At 44.2% G+C, this 20653-nt stretch overlaps 1 protein-coding gene across 3 annotated transcripts in view; it reads right to left on the reverse strand.

Annotated features, from left to right (window-relative positions):
• ATP6V1E1 (ATPase H+ transporting V1 subunit E1) overlaps positions 1-20381 on the reverse strand; it is a 30301-nt gene extending 9920 nt beyond the window's left edge. The window contains exons 1-5 of one of the 3 annotated variants that reach the window (XM_053557973.1): positions 20228-20379; positions 18514-18547; positions 12643-12708; positions 9124-9233; positions 7343-7409 (exon numbers count right to left, since the gene is read on the reverse strand). In XM_053557973.1, the coding sequence (XP_053413948.1) occupies positions 7343-7409; positions 9124-9233; positions 12643-12708; positions 18514-18547; positions 20228-20247 (297 nt within the window). In that variant the 5' untranslated portion in view covers positions 20248-20379. Of the gene's footprint in view, positions 1-7342; positions 7410-9123; positions 9234-12642; positions 12709-18513; positions 18548-19327; positions 19350-20227 lie in introns of those variants that run through there. The other 2 variants (XM_053557975.1, XM_053557974.1) reach the window with 2 other exon arrangements.
• Between the last annotated feature and the right edge of the window lie 272 nt (positions 20382-20653).

Consider the following 20653-nt stretch of genomic DNA (forward strand, 5'->3'; position numbering starts at 1 on the left):
AGTTATTCTTATGCTATGTAATCAAAAACAAAACCATAAAACAAGGTAACAAGGTTGGGGGGGAATAAGCTGTTTGAATGCTTGACCTTTAACAGACCATCTGGAGGCAGTCATTCATCTTTAGGGAGTAGTCTGGAAATTCCTGAGATATATATACACGTACCTGCCTGCTGGCCTGCCCTCACAAAGGCAGGCCTTTAATCACTTCTACGTGACCAGGCCTTTAGCCACATATGGAGTTCTATCCAGGTTTTTTTCCTTTCTAACTCACGAAAGACTTCAAACTTGCCTTCGCAAAATGGAACCATTTAAAGGCTTATTTATAGGCTTTCTGCCTACATATGCTAGGTACACTGATACAAGGAAGCATGAAACACCATCCTTCTTCCCACCATCCTTAACATTCCAGCAGAAGAATAAATCAGATATCGATTGGTTCAAAAACCTATACAATTGACATGGAAAGATTTACGTAACATAGCTTTGAAAAGAAAGCTATTATGACAGTTACACAAGATGATTCCATTTTTTAAATTAAAAAAACAGACAAGGAGCCGGGCGTTTTGGCGGGCGCCTGTAGTCCCAGCTACTCGGGAGGCTGAGGCAAGAGAATCGCTTAAGCCCAGGAGTTGGAGGTTGCTGTGAGCTGTGTGAGGCCACGGCACTCTACCGAGGGCCATAAAGTGAGACTCTGTCTCTACAAAAAAAAAAACAAAAAAACAGACAAGGGCTGGGTGTGGTGGCTGACGCCTGTGGTTCTAGCACTTTGGGAGGTAGAAGCAGGTGAGCTCAGAAGTTAGAGACCAGCCTGAACAAGAGGGAGAGCCTGTCTCTAAAAGATAGCCAAGCATTGTGGTGGGTGCGTATAGTCCCAGCTACTAGGGTGGCTGAGGGAAAAGGAGCTCTCAAGCCCAAGAGTTTGAGGTTGCTGTGTGGTATGATGCCACGGCCTTCTGTCAAGGGCAACCCAGTGAAAGTCTGCCTCGAAAAAACAAAACAAAACAAAACAAAAAACTGGGTGGCGCCTGTGGCTCGGTGACTAGGTCGCAACTTCAGTCTCTTGGGCTTAGGTGATTCTCTTGCCTCAGCCTCCCAAGTAGCTGGGACTACAGGTGTCCACTACAACGTCTGGCTATTTTTTTTAGAGACAAGGTCTTGTTCTGGCTCAGGCTGGTCTCAAACCTGTGAGCTCAGGCAATCTGCCCACCTCGGCCTCCCAGGGTGCTAGGATTACAGGCGTGAGCCACAGTGCCTAGCCACAATGCCTGGTTATTTTTAGAGAGGGGGGTGTCTTGCTCTGGCTCAGGCTGGTCTTTTATTCCTGAGCTTAAGTGATTCACCAGTCTCAGCCACCCAGAGTGCTAGGATTACAGGTGTGAGTCACTGTGCCCAGGTATGTCCAATTTTTAAATGTTTTTTAGTAAAAAGTAAAGTAGACATAGATCTCAACAACATCATCTACTATGCTAGTTAGTAAAAAGAATGGTGGCCCTGCCCCACTACAGCCTTAAATACAGAGTGTCCATAAAGTTCGTGTACAATTTGAAATGCGCACAACCTTTACGGATACCCTGTATAAGGGTATTATATCCAATTCGGTCTTTCGTTTACCTGGAAACAAAGACTAACTACCTACAGTGAATTCTCTGCAGAGAAATATTTATACTAAGTCTCTTATTTGTTATTAGAATCTCTCCCTCCCACAAAAACAAAAATAAACCAGTTGACCTTAAGCCCAAAATACAAGAATTCCAAATACCAAATGATGAATGTAAGTCTACTTTAGAAACATTTAACATATAAAGCACTGTTTACTTATTCCAATATTTCAGTTTACATTATAATACATAATCTGTTCCTAAACCAAACATGATTTAATGCTATTCTTTGATAAACGAATCATACTTATACTTGTTTATATGTGTAACTATATTTTAAGTAAAATTAAACAGAGCACTCTACTTGTCAAATGAGAAAAAGTAGGATGTTGCACCATAATTACTTAACGTAAACTTTAAAATACAGTCTTAACATAATGATTAATATTTCTCCAAAAAACTGTTTTATGATAAAGTGATGAAAATTATCAAATCACTCCAAGATTCCTGTTTGTTAATAAATCAAAAAAAGGGGCGGCGCCTGTGGCTCAGTGAGCAGGGCGCCGGCCCCATATACCGAGGGTGACGGGTTCAAACCCAGCCCTGGCCAAACTGCAACAAAAAAATAGCCAGGCGTTGTGGCAGGCACCTGTAGTCCCAGCTACTCGGGAGGCTGAGGCAAGAGAATCGCCTAAGCCCAGGAGTTGGAGGTTGCTGTGAGCTGTGTGACACCACGGCACTCTACCGAGGGCGATAAAGTGAGACTGTGTCTCTACAAAAAAAAAAAAAAAAAAAAAAAAAAAATCAAAAAAGGACAGAAAATGCTTTTTTTGTTGGTTCCCTATTACAACCCAACATAGAAGTCCTTTTCTTTTTTTTTTTTTTGTGGTTTTTGGCCGGGGCTGGGTTTGAACCCGCCACCTCCGGCATATGGGACTGGCACCCTACTCACTGAGCCACAAGCACCGCCCAGAAGTCCTTTTCTAACAGGATCCTATTTAAGAGGAGGACCAAGTTACAGCCAAATACTACAGTTTGAAGCCTTAAACAATCAAACAAAACCAAGTATTTTGAAAGTTAACAGAAATATTCAAACAATCCAATCATTCTTCTGCTAAATACGCCCTTATCAGATGATAGTCTGTGCCTCTCCGCATGGGTGGGACTCGTCTCACTGGCTATGCTGGGCCCTGTAGCTCTAGTTCTATTTCTCATCATGCCTCAGCCAGCTTTATTTTAGGCATGTCACTGACAGAGGTATGTCTTTCATGATTGCTATTAAAGGAACCCAGTACAGAAATTCTAAGGTCAGGCTCGGCGGCCGTAGCACAGTGGTTACGGCACCAGCCACATACACCAAGGCTGTTGAACCCACCCTGGGCCAGCTAAACAACGACAACTACAACAAAAAATAGCCGGGCGTTGTGGCGGGTGCCTGTAGTCCCAGCTACTTGGGAGGCTGAGGCAAGAGAATGGCTTAAGCCCAAGAGTTTGAGGTTGCTGTGAGCTGTGATGTCACAGTACTTATCAAGGGTGACAGTTTGAGGCTCTGTCTCAAAAAAAAAAAAAAAAAACAACGAAGAAATTCTAAGGTCAACATTCTTTTCACTGTGTTGCAGGTGATTAGTTTTAAGATTTTGCTAGTTCCTGAAGATTCAACAGATAGCATAGCCTCAAAATCTCCCCCACAGAAATAAATGGCCATTGCCCTATATTCTGCACAATCTAAATCTGCACAGACTAAAACCATCACAGCAGGCTTGGCGCCTGTAGCTCAGCGGCTAGGATGCTGGCCACATACACTGGGGCTGGCGGGTTCAAACCCGCCTGGGCCTGCCAAACAACAATGACAACTACAACAACCAAAAAATAGCTGGGCATTGTGGTGGGCACCTATAGACCCAGCTATTTGGGAGGCTGAGGCAAGAAAATCACTTAAGCCCAAGAATTTGAAGTTGCTGTGAGCTGTGATGCCACAGCACTCTACCAAGGGCAATGAAGTGAAACTCTGTACCCCCAAAACAAAAAACAATAAAACCATCATAGCAAGAAATAGCCTTGCAGAGACCTAGAGACTAAAGGGGTTAGAATTCTGGGTTAGGCCAGAACAGAGAGAAGTAATGTGAAGAATGTCTTCCTTAAGCTTAAAGAAAGAGTATATATTTAAAAGAAAAATGGGTAGTGCCCATATCTCAGTGGGTAGGGCACCCTTCACATACACTGAGGCTGCTGGGTCCGAACCCAGTCTGGGCCAGCTAAAAACAACAAGAAGAAAATAAAGCTGGGCAATGTTGCGGGCGCTTGTAGTTCCAGCTACTTGGGAGGCTGAGGCAAGAGACTCGCTTAAGCCCAAGAGTCTGAGTTTGCTGTGAGCTGTAATGCCACGGCACTCTATCCAGGGCGACAGCTTGAGACTCTGTTTCAAAAAAAAAGAAAAGAAAAGAAAAAACAAAGGCCGGGCGCCGTGGCTCATGCCTATAATCCTAGCACTCTGGGAGGCAGAGGCAGGAGGATCCCTTGAACTCAGGATTTCAAGACCAGCCTGAGCAAGAATAGGACCCTATCTCTACTAAAAATAGAAAATTTAGCTGTGTGTGGTAGCACAGGCCTCTAATCACAGCTACTGAGGTACTGGGGGTGGGGAAGGGGACACTGAGTCACTTGAGTCCAAGTGTTTGAGATTGCTGTGGGCAATGACACTACAGCACTCAATGCAGGACAAGAGTGAGACTGTCTCAAAAAAAAATAAAAAAAGACTCAATCACAAAACCACCTGTAATTTTAGGTGTCTCTCAGAACAATCAAGCCCACAGGAGTGTTATTAGTGAAAATTGACAGTCTAGTAAGAAGTTAATTTTAAGGCTTTAAAATTTAGGAAGCTTAGGGCTGCACCTGTGGCTCAAAGGGGTAGGGCACCGGCCCCATATGCTGGAGGTGGCAGGTTCAAACCCAGCCCTGGCCAAAAACTGCAAAAAAAAAAAAAAAAATTAGGAAGCTTATTGGCACAAACAGTTGAAGTATATGCTACAGGCTGAACATCTCCACGGTGGAAACCAAAATCTGAAATGCCCCCAAATCTGAAACTTTTTGAGCACAAATACCACAAGTAGAAAATTCCACAGAACAGTACTTAATAAAACTTTATTTCATGCACAAAATTATTAAATATATTACATAAAATTACCTTTAAGCTATGTGTATAACCTCTATATGAAATAAATTATAATTTTGTGTTTAGACCTAGGTCCCATCTCGGAGAGATCACATTATATATATATATGCACATATTCCAAAATCTAGATAAATACAAAATATGAAACATGTTTGGTCCCAAGCATCTTGGGTAAGGCCATTCACCCTGCACATAAAATATGCAGCTGAGAAAAATAATCCGCCTCTCACCACGAAGAGATCCCTAGGGCATTTTCCCTCTGGAATGAACATGTCAACACTGGTCACATGAATGGGGTGGACAGTAAAAGTATGGAGACAGGGGAAGTTTACGAGAATAAATTAAGTAAGGCTGACCTGTAACCTACTGTGGCAGTGGTTCTCAACCTTCCTCATGCCGCAATGTATTTTCATTGTTACAAAGGGGTTGTGACCCACAGGTTGAGAACCGCTGTACTATGGAAAATATGGGAATGAGTGAATCAAGGAGTTTTAAAACTTTTCTAAATTCAAATTTTCTGGTTATAACCTCGCTCCTCACGTACATTTTCCAAGGTGAGATGTGCACCACACTGCAGACTACTGCAGCTCACGTGCTAGCTTAATATGTCAGTATTTTACGAACTTGGAAAAGAATATCTAAGTGAACTAACTGACTCTGAGGATTCTGAAAATATTAAGGGTCTGGTCCTGAGAAGCAAAAAACCAAAGCCTGGTTATGATGTCAGTATCAAGTCAGCATCAAAACCACGTCTCTGGCTGGGTGCAGTGGCTCATGCCTGTAATCCTAGCACTCTTGGAGGCCGAGGCAGGTGGAATGCTTGAGCTCAAGAGTTCAAGACCAACTTGAGCAAGCTTGAGATCCTGTAGCTACTACAAATAGAAAAATTAGCTGGGTGTGGTGGTGAGTACCTGTAGTCCCAGTTACTTGGGAGGCTAAGGCAAGAGGATCAGTTGAGCCCAGGAGTTTGAAGCTGCTGTGAGCTATGACGTCACAGCACATTTCCCAGGGCCAGAGAATGAGACTCTGTCTCAAAACAACAACCACACAACCACCACTTCCACCACCACCAAATCTACTTTACCATTGGGTTGTTTACATCTGGTTACAAAGGCTAGGTCTGCTATCTAAGACAAGCGCAGGATCAGAGACTGTATCATCGAAAACATTTCTGTAATATATTAGATGATCTTCCTCAGAATCCATCCTACTTTTAATATCATTAGTCTTCAAAAAAGGCAGCATATGGCTGAGAATAGTGGCTTACATCTGTAATCCCAGCACTTTGGGAAGTTGAGGTGAAAGTATTAGTTGAGGCCATGAGTTTGAGACCAGCCTAGGCACAAAAGCAAGACTCCATCTTACAGAAAATTCAAAAAATTAGCTGGGTGTTGTGACACGTGCCTGTAGTCCTAGCTACTTGGGAAGCTGAGGCAGAAAGATCAAGGGGCTTTCTGGGCATTGACATCAATAAGCTGGGCAAACATTTAACTACACTAGCCTATTATGAGAAAGTTAGCACTGGAAGAGACAAAGGTGGGGAAAGGAACTAACATTTCCTAAACAAGTACCACATATCAAGTGTTATGTTATGAGGTGTAAGATAGAAATGTGTCCTCTCATCCAATCCTCATAACAACCCTGTGAGCCAAGTATCCTGATTAATATACAGGACTATAGATAATACACATAATTAACATAAGTAGAAATTGGGGCGTCAGGAATAATAATTTACACTAGTCTTACAAAATAAAAAGTAATCTAGACAAATAAAAATAGCTGAATTGACATTTAAACTCAAAGTTGACTGACTCTTAAGCCCAAGCTCTTCTGTAACAAACCACCTTCTCTAAGCTCATACTATTAATATTATTCTTTTTTTTTTTTTGTAGAGACAGAGTCTCACTTTATTGCCCTCGGTAGAGTGCTGTGGCGTCACACAGCTCACAGCAACCTCCAAGTCCTGGGCTTAGGCGATTCTCCTGCCTCAGCCTCCCGAGTAGCTGGGACTACAGGCGCCCACCACAACGCCCGGCTATTTTTTTGTTGCAGTTTGGCCGGGGCTGGGTTTGAACCCGCCACCCTCGGTATATGGGGTCGGCGCCCTGCTCACTGAGCCACAGGCGCCACCCTATTAATATTATTCTAAGGTCAGAGTATAAACTAAGCTCATCAATTCAGCTTGCTAAAGAAATTTGAGTCCTCTGATAGGAAATCAACTATTGATTAATGACACTCAAAATTTTTGTAAAGACACTACCTAACAGTTGTCCTGAGCTAGTAACATTTTGCTGCCAACATTGCCTTCAAAGGCTCTTACTACTCCTTTGGTAATTATTTTTAAGAAACAGGATCTCACTCTGCTGCCCAGAATAGAGTGCAATAGTGTCATCAAAACTCACTGCAACCTCAAATTTCTGGGCTCTAAATGATCCTCCCGTCTCAGCCTTCCGAGTAGCTGGGACAGTAGGCATGCACCACCACACCAGGCTCATTTATTAATGTTAAGTGGTGATCATCTACAACAGGCATATAAAGAAACATTTTATAACTATTGGGGCTAATTACTCACTGTGATAAGGTCATCTCTTGCTCTTAGCACTTTGAGCCTTGCTTGATTCATCAAATTGGACATCTGACTGCAAAAAGGTATGGAAAAATAGTATCAGTACAGCATAAAAGATATAGAGAAATATTACCACTTCCTACGTATGTACAATGAACATACGATAAACAACAGATACTTCTTTTTCTAATGAACCAATGAAAACAGTATTGAAATACTTTTAATGTTTTTTACCAACTTATTTTCGAAAATAAGAAAATAGGGCGGGTAAGGTAGCTCCCACAACCTGTAATTCTAGCACTCTGGGAGGCTGAGGGCAGTAGACTGCTTGAGTTCAGGAGTTTGAGACTAGCCTAAGCAAGAGCAAGACCCCGTCTCTAAAAATAGCCAGGAATTGTGGCAGGCCTGTAGTCCCAGCTACTTGGGAGACTGAGGAAAGAGGATTACTTGAGCCCAAGAGTTTGAGGTTGCTGTGAGCTATGATCCCAAGGCACTCTACCAAGGGTGTCAAAGTGAGACTCTGTCTCAAACAAACAAACACCAAAAAAAACAAAGATAAGAAAATACTGAGTGCTCCACTACAAGGCAAACGCTTTCCTATCAGTTATTGCAATCTAATATTTTGGTGATCCTATGAGGCTTCCATTTTTGCAAATGAAGAAAAAACGTTGAACAACTTGTCAGATAAATAGCAGGTGGTCAAGTTAAGACCTGAACTCACATCTGCCTGAATCCCTAAAGGTTTCAGCCACCTTTTTTTCCTTTTGAGACAAGTTTCACTGTCTCCTAGGCTAGAATACAGTGGTGTCACCACAGCTCAATGCAACCTCAAACTTTGAGGCTGAAGGTATGCTCTTGCCTCAGCCTCCTAAGTAGCTGAGATTATAGGTGGACGCCACCATACCTGGGTAATCTTTCTATTTTTTTTTTTTTTTTTGTAGAGACGAGGTCTTGCCATGTTGTCCACGCAGATCTCAAATTCTTGGCCTCAAGTGATCCTCCGGCCTCAGACTCCCAGGATTAGCGTCATAAACCAGGGCATCCAGCTTCTCAGTAAATTTTTTTTTTTTTTTGAGACAAGAGTCTTACCTTGTTGCCCTGGGTAGAGTGCTGTGGCGTCATAGATCATAGCAACCCAAACTCCTGGGCTCAAGTGATTCTCTTGCTTCAGCCTCCTGAGTAGCTGGGACTACAGGTGCCTACCACAATACCCGGTTATTTTTAGAGACAAGGTCTGGCTCTGGCTCAGGCTGATCTAGAACCTGTGAGCTCAGGCAATCCACCCGCCTTGGCCTCCCAGAGTGCTGGGATTACAGGCGTGAGCCACCTCTCCTGGTTTTCTCAGTGACTTTTCTTTTTGTTTTTTTTTTTTTTTTTTTTTTTTTGTGGTTTTTGGCCGGGGCTGGGTTTGAACCCACCACCTCCGGCATATGGGACTGGCGCCCTACTCCTTGAGCCACAGGCGCCACCCTTTTCTTTTTTTTTGAGACAGAGTCTTACTATGTTGCCCTCAGTAGAGTACCATGGCATCACAGCTCACAGCAGCTTCAAACTCTTGACCTTAAGCGATTCTCCTGCCTCAGCCTCCCAAGCAGCTCAGACTACAGGCGCCCACCACAATACCCAGCTATTTTTTTGTTGCAGTTGTTTAGCTGGCCCGGGCTGGGTTTGAACCTGCCACCCTCGGTGTATGTGGCTGGCACTGTAACCACTGTGCTATAGGCGCTGAGCCCTCAGGGACTTTTGAAAGCTTCCTCAGCTTAGTTCTGTAACCAGGACCCACTTACATTTTCTTCTGTTGCTCAATCTGCTTCTCTTTCTTCTCATAGTATTCCATAATCTTTAGTCTTTGGGTTTGCACAAGCCGACCTTTTTCAATGTTGAACTCTTCTTCTGCCTATAGAATGAAAGAGTTAATATTTTATTTATTTATTTTTTTGAGACAGAGCCTCAAGCTGTTGCCCTGGGTAGAGTGCAGTGGCATCACAGCTCACAGCAACCTCCAACTCCTGGGCTTAAATGATTCTCTTGCCTCAGCCTCCCAAATAGCTGGGACTACAGGTGTCTGCCACAACGCCCAGCTATTTTTTTTTTTTTTCGTTGTAGCTGTCATTGTTGTTTGGCAGGTCCGGGCTGGATTCAAACCCGCCAGCTCTGCTGCATGTGGCTAGCGTGTTAGCTGCTTGAGCTACAGGTGCTGAGCTAGAGTTAATATTTGAATTCATTACATCAGACTTTTTTTTTTTTGAGACAGAGTCTCATTATGTTGCCCTCGGTAGAGTGCCTTGGCGTACCAGCTCATCGCAACCTCAAACTCTTGGGCTTAAGCGATTCTCTTGCCTCAGCCTCTCAAGCAGCTGGGACTATAGGCGCCTGCCACAACACCTGACTATTTTTTGGTTGCAGTTGTCATTGTTGTTTAGCAGGCCTGGGCCGGGCTTAAACCTGCCAGCCTCAGTGTATGTGGCCAGTGCCCTACTCACTAAGCTACAGGCACCGAGCCAGACTTCTTTTTTTCTTTCTTTCTTTAAGACAGAGTCTCACTCTGTAGTCCTGGGTAGAGTGCCATGGCCTTATAGTTTACAGCAACCTCAAACTCTTGGGCTCAAGAGATCCTCTTACCTTAGCCTCCTGAGTAGCTGGGACTAGAGGTGTACACCACTAGGCCTAGCTAGTTTTCCTATTTTTAGTAAAGATGTGATCTTGGTCTTGGCTCAGGCTGGTCTTGAACTCCTGAGCTCAAGGGCTCCACCTACCTTGGCCCCCTAGAGTGCTAGGAGTATGGCAAAGAGTCACCTAGCCCAGCCATTACATCAGATTTTGATGAACAATTTTACTTGAAGTAGGTGGTGACCAAGAGTACTTGCTTCTGATCACTTATTCCATATATAAAATGGAAAATTTATAGGGCGGCGCCTGTAGCTCAGTGGGTAGGGCGCCAGCTCCATATACTGACGGTGATGGTTCAAACCCAGCCCCGGCCGAACTGCAACAAAAAAAATAGCCAGGCATTGTGGTGGGCACCTGTAGTCCCAGTTATTCAGGAGGCTGAGGCAAGAGAATCACCTAAGTCCAGGAATTGGAGGTTGCTGTGAGCTGTGTGACGCCACTGCACTCTACTGGGGATGATAAAGTGAGACTCTGTCTCTACCAAAAAAAAAAAAAAGTTTATTGTGACTCATTTTTGAAGACTACTTCTAATTTACCCAAAAGACCAGCAATTTTCATGATTAACAATGAACCAGAAAACTACATATTTGATCAAATAACCCCCAGCAAAAAAAAGTTAGAAAGGATATAATGAGATAGGAGATTCTATTCATGAGAAAAATTACTATATTCCAAATTTAATCCACTTGCTTATTAGTGGGCTAAGGAAAGGACACAGAATTTTGGAGTTAACTTAATTAAATTTTTTAGAGATAGGGTCTTGCTCTGTTACCGAGGCTGAAGTATAGTGGTGTCATGACAGCACACTGCAACCTCACATTCCTGAGCTCCAGGGATCCTTCTGCTCCAGCCTTCAGAGTGGTCGGGACTATAGGCACATGCCATCATTAGCAGCTAATATAAAAAAATCTGGCTGGGCAAGGTGGCTCATGCCTGTAATCCTAGCACTCAGGAAGCTGAGGCAGGTAGATAGCTTGAGCTCAATGGTTCAAGACCAGCCTGATCAAAAAGTGAGACCCTGTCTTTACTTAAAAAAAAAAAAAAAAAAGAAAGAAAAAAAAGCAGAAAAACTGAAGTAAGAGGATCACTTGAGCCCAAGAGTTGGAGGTTGCTGTGAGCTACTATGCCACGGCATTCTACCCAGGGCGACAGCTTTAGACTGTCTCAAAAAGAAATCTTTTTAGAGGACAGGTGCGGTGGCTCATGCCTGTAATCCTAATGCTCTGACAGCCCAAGGTGGTTGGATTGCCCGAGCTCAGGAGTTCGAGACTAGCCTAAGCAAAGTGAGACCCCTTCTCTACAAATAGAAAAAAAAGCTAGTAGGCATTGTGGCAGGCACCTGTAGCCCCAGCTACTTGGGAGACTGAGGTAAAAGAATTACCTGGGCCGAACAGTTTGAGGTTGCTGTGATCATGACAACATAGCACTCAATCCCAATAGAGTAAGACTATCTCAATAAAAAAATTTGGGGGCAGCACCTGTGGCTCAATGAGTAGGGTACCAACCCCATATAGCAAGGGTGGTGGGTTTGAACCCAGCTCTGGCCAAACTGCAACCAAAAACAAACAAACAAACAAACAAAAAAACAGGCATTGTGGTAGGCGCCTATAGTCCCAGCTACTAGGGAAGCTGAGGCAAGAAAATTGCCTAAGCCCAAGAGCTAGAGGTTGCTTTGAGTGTGACATTACGGCACTCTACCAAGGGTGACAAAGTAAGACTCTGTCTCTAAAAAAAAAAAATTTTTCAGGCGGGGTGCCCATAGCTCAGTGGTTAGGGTGCCAGTTACATACACCAGGGCTGGCAGGTTCAAACCCACCCCAGGCCTGCTAAACAACCACCACTACAAAAATAGGTGGGCATTGTGGTGAGTGCCTGTGGTCCCAGCTACTAGGGAGGCTGAGGCAAGAGAATCTCTTAAGCCCAAGAGTTTGAGTTTGCTGTGAGCTGTGATGCCATAGCACTCTACCGGGGCAATACAGTAAAACTCTGTCTCAGAAAAAAAAGAAAAAAAAAAGGCTCAGCGCCTGTGGCTCAAGTGGCTAAGGTGCCAGCCACATACATTGGAGCTGGTGGGTTCAAATCCAGCCTGGGCCCACCAAACAACAATGACGGCTGCAACCAAAAAACAGCCGGTTGTTGTGGCGGGTGCCTGTAGTCCCAGCTACTTGGGAGGCGGAGGCAGGAGAATCACTTGAGCCCAGGAGTTGGAAGATGCTGTGAGCCGTTATGCCATAGCATTCTCCCCAGGGCGACAGCTTGAGGCTCTCTCAAAAAAAAAAAAAAAAAAAAAAAAAAAAAAAAAAATCTTTTCAGAGACAAGGTCTTGCCAGGTTACCAGGGCTGGTCTTGAATCCCGGTCTCAAGCAATCCTCCCATCTCAGCCTCCCGAGTTGTTAGGATTACAGATGTGAGCCACCGTACGTGAACTAGAATTTGGAGATTCAAAGATTTGGATTACTATCTATAAAATTTGGTCAAGGGCTGGGCTTTGACTATTTGACTATTATTTAACATTAAAGTTACAGACATGTATTATTCCTATGCAATGTGATGTTAATTTTACTAATAATATCAATTAGGAAAGCAAAACAATATGAAATTTTGATAAATTCTTAAAACTAGAAAATTTATCTCACCTTTGCATCTATTTCTTCTGCCTTTTCATTGGCTTCTTGTTCAATGAAAGCCATCATATGCTTAATCTGTAAGAAAAAAAGGTTATTTTTGAATTCAGCAAGAGAAGGAAACACAGCATGTTTTTTGATTTGTTCAATGATCAGTCGTTTGTTCCATATTATGAACTAGGTGCTAAGTACAAGAACAAATGAGATAGTTTCTGGCCTCTGAAAATGTATAATCTGGAATTTGTTCTAGCAGATTCGTCAGATATAATATTCAATAACACAGGTAAAGAGGACAGCATCCTTCCTTCAAGGAACTTGGAATGCATGGGACACATGAGATCCTAGGTATCTCCCTCCACTTCATGCGGGGCAGCACCCTCTAGTTCTCTTCTCCAACTCTGAGGAAATGTACCAGAGCTACCTACCTTTATGCTTTCAACTTTCTTCCCTCTTACTCTCAATATACTTCTGTCTGACTTCTGCTCTCCACAGAACTCTCATAAAGTGACAGCAATCTCCTTGCCCTTGAATCCTGGCATTCTCTCTCTTATTCTTTTGGCATCAGTTAATGTGTTGACCATCCTTTCCTTCTCAAATAATCTCTTGCCTTTGCTTTCATGACTTCCCTTCTGTTCTCTTCTTTAGTCTCCTGTGAGGTCACCCTCTTTTCCTCTGCTTCTACCCGGCCCTTTTTGAATAACCTACTCAGAGTAACCGAAATCTAACACATTCAAGACTCACCTCCTTACCACTCCTCCTCCCACCTCTCACTCTGACCTACCTCAGGGATTGGCACCAACACCCAACTTTGGCTCTTCCTCTTTCCTCATTTCCAATAAAAACCTATAATTCTCTCATAATAGTTCTTCAACTTGTCTACGTCTCTCCATCCTCTAACCATTACCCTAGTCTATGCCATCATCTCGCAGCTGAATTATTACAACAGCTCCCATTTTTTTTTTCCTGCCACCAGTCTGGTTCCATCTACTCTATGCTGCTTCAGAGAGATCCTTACAAACTCCTATTTTATCATGTAATGCTCTACCCTACTCTCCCCCAAAAGGGCAAAGATCAGAGATAGCAGAGGATCTTATCACCACTTTTTTTTTTTTTTTTGTAGACACAGAGTCTCACTGTACCGCCCTCGGGTAGAGGGCGATGACGTCACAGCTCACAGCAACCTCTAACTCTTGGGCTTAGGCGATTCTCCTGCCTCAGCCTCCCGATCAGCTGGGACTATAGGCGCCCGCCACAACGCCCGGCTATTTTTTTGTTGCAGTTCAGCCGGGGCGGGTTTGAACCCACCACCCTGGGTATATGGGGCCGGCGCCCTACCCACTGAGCCACAGGCGCCGCCCAGAAACAATTCTTTTTTTTTTTTGACAGTTAATAAATGAATTTTCAGTAAAGCTACAGGGTACAAAATGAACATATAAAAATCAGTAGCATTTTTATGTACAAATTACAACCTAATTGAAAAAGAAATCAACAAGTCCCATTTAGATGCCCAGAAACAATTCTTACAGCAGCTCTTCCATGTAACACAAAGATACCATAAATCTTAGCTAGGTGCTACAGCTGACACCTATAGTTCCAGCTACTTGGGAGGCTGAGACAAGAGGATCACTTGAATCCAGGAACCTGAGGTCACTGTGAGCTAGACTGACACGATGGCACTCTTGCTTGGGCAACAGGGTAAGACTCTCACTCAAAAAAAAAAAAAAAAAAACCGGGGCGATGCCTGTGGCTCAGTCGGTAAGGCGCCGGCCCCATATACCGAGGGTGGCGGGTTCAAACCCGGTCCCGGCCAAACTGCAACCAAAAAATAGCCGGGCGTTGTGGTGGGCGCCTGTAGTCCCAGCTACTTGGGAGGCTGAGGCAAGACAATCGCTTAAGCCCAGGAGTTGGAGGTTGCTGTGAGCTGTGATGCCACATCACTCTACCCGGTGCCACAGCTTGAGACTCTATCTCAAAAAAAAAAAAAAAAGAAAGAAAAAAATAAGTGAGTTAACAATACTTAATACTTAGGTCAGGCATAGTGGCTCATGACTATAATCCCAGCACTTGGGAGGCCAAGGCACATAGATTGTCTGAGCTCACGGTTGGAGATCATACTGAGCCAGAGTGAGACCTCCTAAAAATAGCCCGGGGTTGTGGGGCTTGGTGCCTGTGGCTCAAGCAGCTAAGGCACCAGCCACATACACCTTAGCTGGCAGGTTGGAATCCAGCCCTGGCCCACCAAACAACAATGATGGCTGCAACCAAAAAATAGCCGGGCGTTGTGGCAGGCACCTGTAGTCCCAGCTGCTTGGGAGGCGGAGGCAGGATAATCGTTTGAGCCCAGGAGTTGGAGGTTGCTGTGAGCTGTGATGCCACATCACTCTATCCAGGCCAACAGCTTGAGGCTCTGTCTCAAAAAAAAACAAAAAACAGCCCAGCATTGTGGCGGGGGCCTGAACTCCCAGCTACTCAGGAGCTGAGGCAAGAGAATTGCTTAAGCACAGGAGTTTGAGGTTGCCGTGGGCTACAATGCCACAGCACTCTACCAAGGGGAGATAAAGTGAGACTCTGTCTCAAAAAAAAAAAAAAAAAAAAAAAAATCTTGGCTTGGCACCTGTAGCTCAGAAGCTAGGCCGCTGGCCACATACACTGGGGCTGGTGGGTTTGAAACCCGCCCGGGTCTGCCAAACAACGACAACTACAACAGTAAAAAAATAGCTGAGTGTTGGCTGGGTGTGGTGGCTCACACCCGTAGTCCCAGTGCTGTGGGAAGCTGAGGCGGGTGGATTGCCTGAGCTCGGAGGTTCAAGACCAGTATGAGCAGCAGTAAGCTAGAGTCAAACCCTGTCTCTACTAACATCAAAAATAAGCTGGACATGGGCGGTGCCTGTGGCTCAAAGGAGTAGGGCGCCGGCTCCATATGCTGGAAGTGGTGGGTTCAAACCCAGCCCCAGCCAAAAAAAAAAAAAATAAGCCGGACGTTGTGGCGAGCGCCTGTAATCCCAGCTACTAGGGAAGCAAAGGGAAAGAGAATCGCCAAAGGAAGACCAGAAAAAAAAAAATTTCAAATGAAGAAGAATGAACAAGCAAGCCGAAATGAAACATATAAAAAACAAAATAGCTGGGTGTTGTGGCAGGTGCCTCTAGTACCTGGGAGGCTGAGGCAAGAGAATCGCTTAAGCCCACTGGAGGTTGCTGTGAGCTGTGACACCAAGGCACTGTATCGAGGGCTACATAGTGATACTCTGTCTCAAAAAAAGAAAAAAACATTCTTAAATAATGATTTTTACTATTTAGGAGACATTCTGTCAATGATATATTTGTAGATTGGATGTTTCAAATTTTCTTTCATTCTTTCACCTTGGCAAAGTGTACAGATTTTCATGATCATTGCATGTTTTGTCATTGAAATGTCTTTTCTGGTTTTTTATTTTATTTTTTTTTTGGCCGGGGCTGGGTTTGAACCCACCACCTCCAGCATATGGGACCGGCACCCTACTCCTTGAGCCACAGGCGCCGCCCTATTTTTTTTTTTTTTGTAGAGACAGAGTCCCCATGTACCGCCCTCGGAGTGTCGTGGCGTCACATGGCTCACAGCAACCTCTAACTCTTGGGCTTACGCGATTCTCTTGCCTCAGCCTTCCGAGCAGCTGGGACTACAGGCGCCCGCCACAAGGCCCGGCTATTTTTTTGTTGCAGTTTGGCCGGGGCTGGGTTGAACCCGCCACCCTCGGCATATGGGGCCGGTGCCCTACTTCACTGAGCCATAGGCGCCGCCCCTATTTTTATTTTTTATTGTTATTTTTTGAGATAGAGCATCAGCTTAGCTCACAACAACCTCAAACGCTTGGGCTCAAGCAATCCTCCTCCCTCAGCCTCCTGAGTAGCTGGGACTATAGGTGTCCACAATGCCCAGCTAATTTTTCCACTTTTAGTAGAGACAGGGGGTCCTACTCTTGCTCAGGCTGGTCTCAAACTCCTGAGCTCAAGGGATCATCCTGGCTTCAGCTTCCCAGAGGGCTACGATTACAGGCATGAGCCACTACTACTGACCCTGGCCTCTTGTGTTTTTAAATACATTCATTTTATAGTTGTGACTTTTACCACTGACTTTAAATAACAGATAGAAATAAAACGTAAAGGGCAGCACCTGTGGCTCAGTCAGTAAGGCGTCGGCCCCATATACCGAGGGTGACGGTTCAAACCCAGCCCCGGCCAAACTGCAACCAAAAAAATAGCTGGGCGTTGTGGCGGGCACCTGTAGTCCCAGCTACTCGGGAGGCTGAGGCAAGAGAATCGCTTAAGCCCAGGAGTTGGAGGTTGCTGTGAGCTGTGTGAGGCCACGGCACTCTACTGAGGGCCATAAAGTGAGACTCTGTCTCTACAAAAAAAAAAAGAAATAAAACGTAAAAATTAAAAAAAAAAGTACAACCTGTGACATCAAAATCTTAAAAGAAAAGATAGTGTGGTTTTAGTAGAGGCAGATTCATTCCATTATCAATTAATTCATGGGAGCCATCCTACTTTTCCTTTTTTTGTTTTTTGTTGCCGTTTTTTTTGGCCAGGGCAGGGTTTGAACCCACCACCTCTGGTATACGGGGCCAGCACCCTACTCCTTGAGCCACAGGCACCTTTTTTATTGTTTTTACTTACTGTTCCTTTTTTATTTTTGTTTTTTTGACAGGAGAGTGGTTACATACTCCTTAGTACATTTCGACTTCCGCAGCTACCATCCTGTTCTCTTCCTACTTTTGAAGAGCCAAAAAAATTATGATAATTACAGCCTATTTTATAGACAACACAATACTTAAAATCTTGAGCCTTAAATATTTAGGGTAACTAATCTAGAGCTACATGTATGGAAAAACCACTGACTTAGCTGAAAAGATCAGCTCCCCCCCCTCCAGATTTGGGAAGGGTGTGTCTTCACAAGTTCTGTTTGAAGCCTCACTGTACTTATTCTGTCTGGCATTTTAAAAATAGTTTAACTATGTACAGTAATCAAACTGATGTTTATAAATGCTACAAGACATGTTTGGCCTCTAAATGTGGACTCTGATTCAAATCAGCATTATCTGCCTTTATCACTCTGCTGGACCCTGGGCTACCAGATTTGATTAGATCAGCATAGCTCAGAGCAAAACACACTAATTTTAACTCAGGTCAGCAAAGCCCATTTATGGTCAACATTATCATGATTTTTAAGAGTTTCAAGAAGAAAAATAGTAAACCCCTTAAGGATATTTAACTTTACCTCTAAGACAGAAAAATTTGACCTTTCCGGAAAAAAAAAAAAAATTTTTTTTCTTCTGCCTGCTAATCCAGTAGTTATGGCTTTCAGGGTTGAGTTCCTTCCCAAATTTGACAAAGTAAATGACCACATACACAAATATTTAATATAATGGGGAAGTGAAAGAATCCTGGGTTTATTAAGTACTACTATGTAGTAGTAGTAGGCCTTGGTAGTTGGCCTATCCATAGCTGACAATACAGTGAGCAAAACACACTGTACTCAGGTGGCGCTTGTGGCTCAGTGTGTAGGGCACTGGCCCCATTTACCGAGGGTGGCCAGTTCGAACCTGGCCTCAGCCAAACTGCAACAAAGAAATAGCTGGGTGTTGTGGCCAGCACCTGTCATCCCAGCTACTCGGGAGGCTGAGGCAAGAGAATCACCTAAGCCCAAGAGCTGGAGGTTGCTGTGAGCTGTGACACCACAGCACTCTATCAAGGGCTATAAAGTGAGACTCCGCCTCAAAAAGAAGCAGCACATTGCACTCAGTAGATGTAGAGACAACAACAGACAAGAGATCTTCATTCTTTCAATTCCATATAAAGAAAAAATAATTTTTGTCTAGATTCCAAGGAAATACACCACTGCTTTACCTTTCCACTGTGTTTTTCCTGTGGAAGCTTTAGTCTTCAACGTATTATTTTATAACAAAGGGGAAAGAGAAAGAACAAGCAGAAGGGAATTAGTATTGTGACTACTAGGAATATATGGAGGACAGTTTACTTTTCCACTGCATGAAGATTTTCCTATATCACAAGTCAGAATAAGCATAAATGTTCATGAACCTCATTGTTCTATAAGAATATTGTAAGATTTCTTTAATTTCTTCATAGATGCCATTTTTGTCTTCTCCATTTCCTCTTTGTGATTAGCATAAGAACCATACAATAAAAAACCCCCATTTTCTTAGTGCACACTAGGTTAAGAATAAAATGAAGGCATTTTCAAGAAAATGGAAACATCCAAGGAAGAAATGTTTTATTGCTCATCTAAGACGACTCATAAGCCAGTGTGCTTTAGTCAGAAAAATTTCCTAGTACAATATTTGGGAAAAAAGTAATCTTAGTTCCCTAAACTACGCACAGATTAAATTGCAGTCTTTAATCTTCCTTCTCTGAAAAACCTATTCACAGTACCACTAAGAAATGCAAGGACTCAGGTTTCAAGTATCTATGGGCAGGGCAAATGAAAACCAATTTTTCTCATGTTAATTATAGGTCTATAAACTGCCACTATTATTTCCCTGCGACGACTTGGTATTATAATATTCCTAATACCTACAGACTTGAAGGTAAGGCACATTTTTAAACGGAAACTAAACAAGATTCCCAGGAATTATTTTACACTTTCAAAATTGATGTAGGTTCACGGCCTCCATAACAATTTTTTTCATAAACCCTGACTCACCTACTTTGTGTCCCTGTTAGGCACTGGGGCTCCTACATGCAAAAAAAAAAAAAAAGAGGTTTTGGGCTCGGTGGCTGTAGCTCAGCGGCTAGGGCGCCACCCACATACACTGGAGCTGGCGGGTTTGAACCTGGCCGGGCCTGCCAAACAACAAAGACATCTACAACCAAAAAAATAGCCAGGCGTTGTGGCGGGTGCCTGCAGTCCCAGCTACTTGGGAGGCTGAGGCAAGAGAATAGCTTAATCCCAAGGGTTGGAGGTTGCTGTGAGCTGTGACGCCACGCACTCAACTGAGGGCGACATAGTGAGACTCTGTCTCAAAAGAAAAAAAAAAAGGTTTTGCATTTGGTATATATTAATATACAAAAGAACGGGAGACCAGCCATTCTAATTCATGATAGAAGAGACACCCCCCCGCAACATAAAGATTAACAGTTCGTAAAGCGAATGACCTCAAAAGAAAACTGGTAGGAAGCAGGTCTCTGCCGGAGCACTGTTTTTCCCCCCCCATCGTAAACCGGGAGTCCTCCCTTAGGCTTAAAAGTGAAGAGGCTGTTATCAAGTCTTGCACAGATCCCCGTTCTACTAAGCAAAACAAGTAGCCCGGGAAAACAGGGACTTTAGAAGTGGAAGAGCCGGGGAGTTAGTTCCCGGAGGCGGCGCGCAGGCAAGTAGGCAGCAGCAAGACCTAAGCCGAAGTCACGTGAACCTCAGGACAAAATCCCAAGTTTGCGAATCTCCCTCCCATAAACAGACCAGCAGGATCTGGGGAAGTGCAGGAGTGGACCCTCCAGCAGTACTTAGGCTGCCCAAGGCCCGCGCCCTCCCTGAGCCAGGCTCCAGGTCACCACCTCCCGGACAGGAGCCGCGGCTTCCCGAGACCCAGCCCCAGCCCCTCACCTGCTTTTGCACGTCGGCATCGCTGAGGGCCATGGCGAAAGCAGTGGTAGGCGGTTAGGCAACAGAGTAGAGTTAAGGACGAAAAGAGAGCTGGAAGGAAAGGGAAGAGGAACCTTGGCCAAGGAATTGGCTTCCCTTACTTTATAACCCTGGCTTCCGGTTCCTGCCTCGTGACCGCTCTGTCCAGCCCTGAAGAACCTTCTTAGCCAATAGAAAGAAAGAGGGGCCCAGGAAGTTTCGGCTCCAGCCCCGCCCAGGCTGGTGGGCGCCGCCCTCAGGGTTTTTTTTTGTTTTGTTTCGGTAGCTAAGCAGAGGTCTGGGCTGCGTCGTTTTCTTAAGCTGGGTAGTCTTTTGCAGAAGAGAGAAAAATAATTTCTTACACATGGAATTAGTCGAGGTGTTTGGATTTCTCCAGCCCTACAGCTT

Source organism: Nycticebus coucang, chromosome 12 (genome assembly GCF_027406575.1).
Source record: "Nycticebus coucang isolate mNycCou1 chromosome 12, mNycCou1.pri, whole genome shotgun sequence".
Lineage (NCBI taxonomy): Eukaryota > Metazoa > Chordata > Mammalia > Primates > Lorisidae > Nycticebus > Nycticebus coucang.